General features: G+C 46.0%; 1 protein-coding gene across 2 annotated transcripts in view; it reads left to right on the forward strand.

The window, feature by feature from the left end:
- The window catches only part of myom1b (myomesin 1b), a 204030-nt gene extending 193155 nt beyond the window's left edge, over positions 1–10875 (forward strand). The window contains exons 36-38 of one of the 2 annotated variants that reach the window (XM_038809187.1): positions 6332–6354; positions 9216–9271; positions 9623–10875. In XM_038809187.1, the coding sequence (XP_038665115.1) occupies positions 6332–6354; positions 9216–9271; positions 9623–9901 (358 nt within the window). In that variant the 3' untranslated portion in view covers positions 9902–10875. The remainder of the gene's footprint in view (positions 1–6331; positions 6355–9215; positions 9272–9622) is intronic. The other variant, XM_038809188.1, reaches the window with a different exon arrangement.
- The last annotated feature ends 737 nt before the right edge of the window (positions 10876–11612 follow it).

Consider the following 11612-nt stretch of genomic DNA (forward strand, 5'->3'; position numbering starts at 1 on the left):
ATGAACTTGCCAAGATACTGCCGAGCATGTCTCAGCCACTGAGGAGCATGTCTCAGACGTAAGTGGATATTTCCAGGGCACTGCAGAATGTGACCCAGTCACTGAGGAGCATAGCTGAGGGCCTCAACACAATGGTGCAGACAACGGGGAGGAGCCAGGACTGGCAGAGCCAAATCATGCAGAGGCCTCTGCAGCTCACTCCAGCTGCCCTTCCATCCCATGGAGACTCCCAGGGCCCTATGGTCACCTTCATGAAAGAGGAAGTGCTGGAGATCAACACTGGGCCTGCCACCAAGGAGATAACGGACGTCTTCAGTTCTTCAGAATCCCCCCTCCTGAACTAGCGTTTCGCAAGGGCAGCGGGCAGAACAGGGTGGCACGGTGATACCTGTGAAAACGGTAAGTCAGCCGGGGCCCTCCTGCTCCAGGCCCTCCATAGGATGTGCACCAAGAGCATCAAATTCCACAGGGCGCAGAAAGCAGCAGGCTGCCTCCACTTCTGATACCGAGACATCGCAGTAGACTACAAAATATCAAAAGAGAGAGGATCACTGAGTGGGCACTGGGAGGGTGGTTGCGGGGGGTCACTATCTCTAGCTCGAGGCAATGGGAATTTCCAATGTTCATTTTTAAAACATGTTACACCCGGTACACGTTAATCATCACAATAGGCCTGTCGGATCAATCTCCCCTATTGCAGACCCCATTCAGAGGATGGGGGTGAGCATGCTGTCGGCAGAAAGACATGAGTTAGACTTTGACATAAACTGAGGCACAGCAGAGGTTACCTCACAGCGAGTGATCAGCACTCTCCTGTTTTGTATATTGACCCACTGACAGTGCCGACACAGGCCCATCATCCTAGGGTAAAGTTATACAGACCCTGGGAGGGTGGGACAGGGTAGTTTGGGATGGGAAGAGAGGAAGTGTGGGAACGTTGGTAATGGGAGGTGTGGTGAATTATAAACACTAATAATCCACACTGTATTGTACAACATGTGTTGAGCCTGTACCTTGTATCACATCATGTGTAGTTGCGTGGCTCTACCCAGAGGGGGAGATGAGGAGCTTGTACTGGGCTCCACCCTTGGCTCCGCCCATGGCTCCTCCCCTAACCAGAAGTATAAAGGTTGCTGTTGTGAGCCTGCCTGTCAGTTCATCAAGAGTTCATCTTGTCACAGGCAGGCTCTGTTGTAAGACGATTAAAACCACTGTTCGCTTCTAACCACGTGTCGCGTGAATTGATGGTCTTATCAGGGGGGAAGGAGGGGATTGGCAAGAGGGTGTCAGCTTATGGTCATAGGCTTGTCTAATGAGAGGTAGGCAAAAACAAGGGCCTCCCTGGTCCTCCAGAATTCCAGACCCTTGCCGCCGCCTGTCCCCTAACTTTCAGCCCTTCCTACAACTCCTGCCTGGGCTTGTCCATCATCCCCTCCTGGTTCAGATCCTCCTCTGCCTCCTCAGGCAAGGGCGCATGTCCCTCCTCCTTCTCCAACATGGTGCCGCTGTGCTGTGCCAGCTTGTGGAGAACACAGCAGATCACCACGAAGCAGGAGACTCACTGGGGGGTGGGGTGGGGGGGGGGGGGGGTACTGCATTGCACCATCAGAGCGGTCAGGCATCAGATCCTCATTTGCAGCTGTTGGATACACCTTGTCCTCCTCTGAGTTCCTCCTCGGCCAGGTCTTCAGAGTATGCAGCGGCCCCTGCACATGAGACGCCACCTCCAGCCTCCGTTGACTTTGCTGCCTTCGGAGTCTAGCCACTTGGGTTGCCCCAGTACCCCGAGAGGCGCCTCCACGGGACTGACACCACCATGAATTTTGGTATCTGTAAGGAACTGGAGGCGAGAAACCAACAATCAGTCAGGGCTTCCACCCCATGACCCGCAAATCCCCAAGCCTCCCCTACCCTTACGTGTCCGGCCTTCTCTCAGAGTGACATCCATCGAATCAGTTGTGCAGGAGAACCTCGCTTTGCACACTCGCCTCGGGCCACATCAGGAGCTCCAAATGCCAGACTCCAGACCCCTGCAGGAACATTAGGGAGACCGTTCTCAGCTACCCTCCCCTGATCCACACACTCACCCTTTGAGCACGAGGAGATCCCCAATGCTGAATCCCAGCTCTCTGAGTGTTTGATTATTGCCTTCTGCCTCTATGCAGCTGATGCAATAATCATCATCTGAGACATGGAACATGCACCCACAAGAATCCACTTGAGAATATTTTGTTTGTTAAATGGTCAACAGTAACAAAGATTTGAAAATCAACTACATAACATTCCATATGTCACACTAACCATTAAGCAGCAAGGAAACGTCACCGTTCTATATTGGTACCAATACAAGGCTATGTCAGCTCATCTTCCAAACAAAAAACAATCGATAAACCCTTCGCAGGTTCCTCAGCTAAAACGGAGCATAATCCTGAGAATGTCTTATCACAGGGGTGGGCAAACCTTTCCGTGCAAGGGCCACATTCAAAAATTCACAATTTTAAAGGGCCGCATAGTATATTAAGTAAAATAATTAATATTTTAAATAGCCAAAATAAAAGGTCTTTAAAGAAAAAAAAGCACATTTATTTGAAAAACAAAGTAACTCAGTAAGTAACAGAACAATGTGAATGAGAATGATGCATCTGACTGCAGTCATTTACCAGTTTGTTGAAATCAGGTGTCAAGTTGCTTGTGCTGATCCTTAACACTGACAGAAGCACAGCCTGGCCGAGTCAACGATAAAAACGTGCGTAGTGGGGTGGATGAGTGGGGCTGTCTCATTGGTCGGTTTAGTTGGGTGTGCGACCAATAGGAGTCCAGGTTACAAACAATAATAAGGCTTATTGTTTGTAACCTAGACTCCTATTCGTCGCACACCCAACTCAACCGACCAATGAGACAGCCCCACTCATCCACCCCACGACGCGCATTTTTATGCGGCCCGCCAATGAGGTGCCCGGAATCATAACCGGCATTTTTGAAAAGCCGCCGGGGAAAAGCCGCTGAAGTAAATGCGCTTATTGAATAAGCGCATTTACTTCAGCGGCTGTTCCCCGGCGGCTTTTCAAAAATGCCGGTTATGATTCCGGGCAACTCATTGGCGGGCCGCATAAAAACCCTTGTCGGGCCGCAGTTTGCCCACCCCTGTCTTATCATGTCCAGAACTTTGTTATAGAAATGGGCCGGGATACTCCAATCCCGCGCCGGGTTGGAGAATTGCCGGGAGCACGAGAATCGCGGCAAATTGCTCCGGCGACCAGAGAATCGGCAGCAATCGCGCCCGCGCCGAGTGCATGCGCGGACCTGCGCCGGCTTTCGAGCGCATGGCACTCCGGCGCCGTACTAGCCCCCAAAGAAGGGGTGAATGCCTGGGCCTGGAGGCCCGTTGACGCTGGGGTCGCTCGCGCCAGTTTTGACGCCGGCATCAGCACTTGTCCATCAATGTGTTACTGTTTCCACGTATCAGTGCCAATATCCATCCACGAGCCACAGCAGTGCAGGCCCTCCCACATGGCCAAATCTCACCAGAACCAAATCCTGGCATTCCACTGGTGCTCAAGGTGCAGTTGAATATCCTACCAGCGTGTTGAACCCGCGGTGACATGTCAGTTACATGCACCGCTCACTAAACCGTGAACAAAACCATCAGCAATCTGTGATAGCATTTCTTCAATGGCGTTAGTAGGTGGCCCATTGGAACAATGCCCGCACCAGGTCTCACAGTGCCTTCTTGCTTCAAACCGGATTGCCTTCTGGACTCATACGTCCCCCTGAGCCTGGTGTTCCAAGACCCAGGTATCTTAGAAAAAATTGTCCTTCTTTCCGGCTACAGAAAAAGGAAGGAAATAGCAACACCAGCCTCCAGGCATCTACAACCACCAGCAGGAGCAAGCCAAAAACACAACCTGGAGCTGTGAAGTGCTGTAACAACTAACAAGGCCAATTCCTTGTTAGCAATAGCCTTCAGCTGTGAAGTTAGAGGCTGCTCACAGTCAAAGGGAATAAAGTGACCATCAGCATATAACCATGAACAGGGCTCAGTCCTGCAAGTGGTTGGTAGGACAGACAGGCAGACAATGCCCTGGAGCTGCAGGCCCGAAAATAAAAATGGCTATTCACCTCCTCAATTCACCCCAGCAGCCATTGCACCAGCTTCACATTTTTCAAAAAGAGTACTAAACGATGCCCATGTGATTTCGCACTGGGGAGCCATATAATTCCTGGGAGGCTGTTACATTTGACTTCAATCTCACTAATGAGGTGGAAATTGATGCTAATTGGGATGAATGATATGCTCGCCATATATGGGCGAGAGCCAGAACTCTCCATCAGGATCGGGCCGGTTAAATGGCAAACTGATTCACACCCAGCAGGAATCTCGATTTTGGCCTTTCCTGCTATTGAACTGGCGCACCCAGATCTGCACCGGGCGCATTGTGGGCAGCCTGGTGGCACAATGGTTAGCACTGTGGTTTCACAGTGTCAGGGTCACGGGTTCGATTCCCGGCTGGATCACTGTCGGCGTGGAGTCTGTACGTTCTCTCCATTTCTGCGTGGGTTTCCTCCTGGTGCTCCGGTTTCATAGAATCATATAATTTACAGTGCAGAAGGAGGCCATTCGACCCATCGAGTCTGCACCGGCCCTTGGAAAGAGCACCCTACTTAAGCCCACACCTCCACCCTATCCCCATAACCCAGTAATCCCACCTAACGTTTTTGGACACTAAGGACAATTTAGCATGGCCAGTCCACCTAACCTGCACATCTTGGACTGTGGGAGGAAACCGGAGCATCCGGAGGAAACCCACGCACACATGGGGAGAACGTACAGACTCCGCACAGACAGTGACCTCCCACTAGTCTCAAAAGATGTGCTGTTAGGTAATTTGGAAATTCTGAATTCTCCCTCTATGTACCTGATGGAACCATCAATTCACCAGACATGTGCTTTCCGATATGAACCGTGGTTTTAATCTACTTACTACGGAGCCAGCCTGTTACCCATTGATGAACTCTCGGTGAACTGCAGGCTGACTCTGGACAAGGGTATTTATACAGCAGCACAAGGGTGTGGAGTCGTGGACGGAGCCAAGGGTGGAGCCCTGTACAAACTCCTGAGCATTCCCAGAGCTACTCCCCCTAGTGGTCGGATAACGCTACTGCGCTTACTAAGATACAGTATGAATTACCAAGTTACATTCACCACAGTACCCGAACAGGCGCCGAAATGTGGCAACGAGGGAATTCTCATAGTAGCTTCATTGCAATATAAGCCTACTTGTGACAATAAAGATTATTACTATTACTAAGTGGTGGTTAAATTGCACCCTCAGTCTTTTCTTTGGGCAATGGGGCAGGTTGAGAAAGAGAGCACCTTCAGGAAAGGGGGTGGAGAAGCGTCATTTGAAAGAAATGGTGTAAACTTGAAACCTCCAGCCCGTAGATAATTCAGCAGCTCATTCTATCCTGAGTCAATCTGCTGTCCACGCGTATGTATTTTCAAGAATCATTATTGGATGGTAGTCTGAAGTAGCAGCACGTTCAATTTTACATTTCCTAATCTTAGTTCCTGCACTAATGCCCACACTCAGATAAGCAAGTACAACGCATGCTGAAGATTGCGCCTGGGACTATCCTGGGTCTGTTTGAATGATCGACTCATATGAACATACAAAAAACATCAGACTGGAAAAGATTATCTGGTTGTTGTGTATCAGATCAAGAGACTCCACGTCCCTTGGGTGCTGTGTAGTCTCGGGAGAAATGTAAAACAGAAGAGCCATTACGGGAAAGAAAATCTAGAATATTTGTGATTCTTTGGGCAATTTTAACCATTCCAGGGGATTATGGTGACCACAACAATGTACTATTTAGGGCGTTCTTCTTGTGTGATGCGATCGATGTGCTAAGTAACTGGTTTCTAAGGGAAGCACTGCACTTGCAGTAACAGTAAATAACAGTAAACCAGTAATAACTTTAAGAAAGTAAAGCATTTGTAAATTACAATATTCATTTCAGAGAATTATAATTTGCTACCAATACGTTGTATTTATATATTTTATTTTTAAATGTCTCTAAAGGTTCTACATTTAGCCAGTCACAAAGAACAGATAACATCACCACACTGATTACTTCCCATTTCTCTTTAATGGATTTCTATTTTTAATACCACCATTAGAAAAATCAAGCAGCGTCTGTTTTTATGGCATTGCTGTTCTGGCAATATCAAAATATCTTCATAATTCTCACTGTGTATTCATATAATTGCTTCATATGCAGATTAACAACTTTTGCTTTAATGTATTCTCTACTTTGTTTTTTTAATAAACAGACAGGCTGCAATCGCTGAAAGAAGTGAGTATCATATTGACAGATATTTTATAAAGATATTGTAAGTATTTTTATATAGTTAAATCGCAGTTTTAATAAATGGATTGTTCAGGTAATCATTGTATATAAAATTGCCAATCTTTATGAGGGTATAAATTCAACATGCTGATTTTAAAATTCCATAATTTTGCTCGATGATATGTAGGAACATAGTTACAGCTGGGGGCCATTTAGCTCTTCGAGCTTATTCCATCATTCATTTCTTTTCAAAATGGTTTTATTGAATTTTACATTCATCAATTTATAAATTACAAAACTGAGCAAAAACCAACACATATATTCTCAAGTGAGCATCTTCACAACAACTGTGGCCGAAACCCCCACTTTAGTCAGCATACATATTTTACATTCCCCAACATGGCCAAAACACATATTTACAGGCATTTATATACAATTTGGTTTGGGCTTTAGCCTGCCCTTGGACCTGTCCTTGTGGCTTTGTTTCCCTCGCATTCATTTTGCGTGCTTTTGCCTCCCCTCCTCCTTTCCTTCCCCCTATTCCCTTCCCTCCCCCTCTTTCCTTTTCTTCTCAGCCCAGTGGCTCACCTGTGCCTCTCCCCTTCCCTTACTCTACTGGTAGCTGACTTTGAACAGGTCTCGAAACAAGTTGATGAACGGCCTCCACGTCTTGTGGAAGCCTTCTTCCGACTCATGGATGGCAAATTTTATTTTTTCCAGCCTGAGAAATTTCACCAGATTGGACAGCCAGTCTGCAGCTTTGTGTGGTGCTGTCAATCGCCAGCTGAGCAGGATTCTCTGGCGGGTGATCAGAGAGGCAAAGGCTAGGGCGTCGGCCTCCCCTCCCCATGAAGAGTTTTGGCTGATTTGATACCCTGAAGACTGCCACCTTTAGGCATGGCCCCACCCTCACTCCCACAGTCCTGCACATGGCGTCAAAGAAGGCCATCCAGTACCAGACACATCTGGCGTACCCTCAGAGTTTCTGGGCGTGGTTGGCTGGGCCTCCCTTTCACCATTCACATTTGTCCTCTACCTTTGGGAAGAACCTATTCATTCGTGTTCTGGTTAGGTGCACTCTGTATACCACCTTCAGCTGCGTTAGGCTCAGCCCTGTTCACATGAAAGTGAAATTCACCCTGTATAGTGCTTCGATCCAGAGTCCTCCCCATCTCTTTGCCTAGTTCCTCCCCCTATTTTTTCCTTGTCTCCTTCAGGGGGGAATGTGCCTCCTGCAGCAGTCGCCCGTACATGTCTGCACAGTTCCCCTCCCTTATGTCGCCCACGTCCTGCAGTTCTTCTATTAAGGAGTGTCCCAAAATGGGACTATGTCCCCACGCCGGCGTAGAAATGCTGGCGTTTTACTTTGGAGATTCCTGGGGAAAGGTGGAGCTGATTCAATGACCTGCAGGGTGCTAGCAGGGATCCAGTTTAATTCACGCAGCTTTAGCTGCGGATACGGGCCTCCGCACTTCCAGTTTTGAATCCGTGCATGCACACGGTGGCGGCCTCCAGCGGCTGCGCCGAGCGCCATGGCAGACTCGGACCGGGGAGCCACACATAAAAACTAGACCCCCCCCTGATCGGCCGCCTGCCCGAAGATCTGACCTCGCGGATCTGTCCCCCAGCAGCCTATAAGGCCCTCCCACCGGTGGCCGATCCCCCCCCCCGCCCCCAACTAAGGGCGCCCGCGGACTCCACACGAGCATCCTGACTGGCAATAGCAGGTTGGTTCCAAGCCATCGGGAACCCGGCTGGTCGGGAGCGGAGGATAGCTGGGCTGGCCTCTGCCAATGGGCTCCCAGCCGCGCGGAGTACTCCATGATCACACCGATTCTCAGGGTCCCAGAGAATCACCGGACTGGCGCCAGGCCCGATTTCAGCGTGAAATTGGATTTTGGCGCGGGTCTGCGGAGAATCCAGCCCCTCATATCTGGGGATACGTAGTTGTTTTTTTGCGGGGACGTTTATACCTGAATTTATCCCAAGTCATTTCCCTTGGTAGCTGGAACTTCTCTGTGAGTTCCCCCAGGTTCACTACTCTATAGTCTATGTACATAACCATCAACATCCCCTCTTCCTGTCTCCACCTTTTGAAGGTGGTGTCCATTATTGCGGGAGTGAACCTATGGTTGTTGCAGAAGGGACAGGTCATCTATATAGAGTGAGACTATATGCTCAATGTCTCCCCTCTGGATACCTCTCCATCCTTTTGCCGCTCTGAGGACAATCACCAGTGGCTCGATTGCCAGAATGAACAGCAGCAAGGATAGTGGGCATCCCTGCCTCATGCCTATGTGCAACTGAAAGTATGCTGAGCGGTGATACGCTCACCATGGGAGCACTGTACAGTAGTTTCACCCAGGAGGTAAACCCTGGCCCAAACCCAAACTGTTCCAGTACCTCTATGAGGTACTTCCATAGAGGCCCTATTCCACCATTCATTTAGACTATTTCAATTACATACCTATAGATATGTAATTCCTTTCTGGGATACCCATGCAAGGGTTTAAAAGACTGTGGTGTGATTGACTTGCCCTCCAATATTTCACATTCTCACATTGGAAGAACACCTCGGTGTGAGTGCACCAGGCCCGCCTGCCGCATGCATCGTCATGACTGGACAAAAAGGTTTGATGGATCATTTAAAGGGTCGTTGTCCTCGGGCATGAAAATCCCTCTAATTCTAACCTGGGCTGCTCTCCCCAAAGTCATCAAGGTGAATGTGGGAATTAAACTTGCTTTTTTGCACTGATTAGTTCTGAACACATTGGGTTACTACTGCACAACTGTGTCATTTTGTATCAGGAAATCTATAAAGATGTCCTTTCATATTGTCATGCCTAAGAGAATTTTATTTCTGTTAGATCGTGCTCGTGTTATCGGAGGTTTGCCTGATGTTGTTACAATCCAGGAAGGAAAGGTAAATACAAGCAAAGAAATGCTGAAGTACAACAGCCGCAATATTTTCACTATTTTTTAAGGGAAAGTACATGTCGTCAGACATGTGGCCTTTTCAAATAAGAAAGTTTGCATTACATTAAAAAAAATTGGCTGGTATTAATATTTACTCGTCATGGAAGATATTTAACCTCTTTAGCTTTTGAATGATCAGCAAAAAAACTTGAGAGCTAATTATAAAATCTAATCCTTGTTTAAGCAGGTGAAACCGCACACTTAAATGAATAAGATACATGAAGTAATTAAATTTTACTGTTTAATGGCTCTTTTGCAGTTAGCTAAGAAAAATATTTTTTATTTTGTCTCTTTTTAGTCACTTAACCTTACTTGTAATGTCTGGGGAGAACCTCCACCTACAGTTTCCTGGCTGAAGAATGACAGGGAACTGCTGGGAGATACTCACATGATACTGAAGTTCGAATCGGGAAAGTTTGCTTCCTTCACTATCACTGATGTCAGGACCACGGACTCTGGCAAATACTGCATCCTCGTGAAAAACAAATACGGCACCGAGACGGGTGATTTTACTGTAAGTGTGTTCATCCCTGAGGACGAAGAAAGGCAAGCCGAACAAGAAGTAAAGAAAAAGTGAGGCAATTGTATTGAGGAAGAGCAAGCTCAGGCTAACATATAGTATCAGCAGTGTGTATGTTTTGTTGTGGAAGTTAGCTTATTATTCCTTGAAGAATGAAGGTGAAACTGGAGGAATGAATTTCAAGCAGCAGTTTTTAAGACTTTCATTGGCTCTACTAAACTAGTCACTGAGTGCATCTGAAGCATTGAGTTAGAGAAGTAGAATTCCTTCAGATAGGTTGTTAGCCAGTTGTTTATTTTTGTGTCCCAACATTCAATGTGAACACCAAATGATATTGATGCTGTAACCAATAAAATCCCAGAGCAATACATGAATAAATGGTACACATATCTTCCACACTTACCTTCACCTTGTTCCACTGTGTCTTCTTTTGAGGAATGTTTTCACATTTGTTCAACACTCTTTCTAACTCAATCAGTTCCTATTGTGTATTTAAAATTACAGTGTCCCTTGCCCATCTCAACTTTATCCGTTGAAATTAATATGCCTAACGCCAGGCCCACATTGGAATGAATCTTGTATGGTTGCTATTCAAGGGTGGCTCTCTTGTAGTGTGTCATGCGATAGATAGGTTCTGTTTCTCATGAGTTGAAGTCACTACTCTGCCACCTTTGATGGCTTATTTGGAATCTGCTCTCTAGATTCTTCAGCATGTTGTCATATTCAAGCTCCAGGCATTGATTTCATTTCTGGAGACAACTTACTGAATGACTCCGAATAATTTGAAAAATTAGAAGCTCGGCTACTGCAACAAAATGTGCATAACTGCCCCAAGAAGAATAATGTGAGTCAGTGATAGAGGTTCAAATATGTTAATTGATTCCATATTTCAGTAATAGATTAATACGAAAGCCCAGAAGAGACACTGTAATTTTAACTTGTCCAACATGGGAGCAACAATGTGCACAAACTTACCTGAGTTAACACTTGTTTGTCACTTTGTATGAATAAACATAAGCAATGGTATTTATCCTCCTGTGGTGTTATGTGGTAAATGTGGTTTAGCTTACTTGCATGGGTGTTTCATGTAAGTCACACTGGATTGAGAGCATTTCTTTGGCAAGGTGAAAGTTTAGCTTCAAACTTTCAAGAGAGAACACACTGACGTTTGTTATATTAATCATCTCTTGATTGTTGAATCGATTAATGACTTCACTCCTATCACAATAGCAATTATTTATTCCTGCCACAGTAAGGCACAGGTGCTTCTTGGAAACCTTACTAAACTCATTCTTTATTTATTATGCAACACATACACTTTATTAGCACTTTCACGTTTACAAATATTTATTTATTGTTCAAGGGCAAAACTTCAATTCACATGATTTTGAATGTGCACTAAGTACAGGATGTAGAAATTTATTTTTGACAAGGTATAGAAAACTTAAGTAATAAGTCATAAGGGAATAAGACAGTGTTAATTACTTAGATTTGCATTAATGAATCCCTGCAAGAATTATTAGTAAAAGGTAAACAAAATATTTTCAAAGTTACAGGAAATAATATTTCTACGATAAGTACAAATTGTGAGAAATTATTTGTTCCTTGAGATGTGATGATGTGATTGACTTTGGTCTGGCTTAGTGTATTTATGTCATGGAAATTAAGCATTATAAGATGTGATTGCAATAGTTAATGGATCTATGACTCAACAAGGTGACTGATTTCATGAGAACCGAAGTGTCAGCGTTTATTCACTGATTATTTG

The sequence above is a fragment of the Scyliorhinus canicula genome, chromosome 10 (assembly GCF_902713615.1).
Source record: "Scyliorhinus canicula chromosome 10, sScyCan1.1, whole genome shotgun sequence".
Lineage (NCBI taxonomy): Eukaryota > Metazoa > Chordata > Chondrichthyes > Carcharhiniformes > Scyliorhinidae > Scyliorhinus > Scyliorhinus canicula.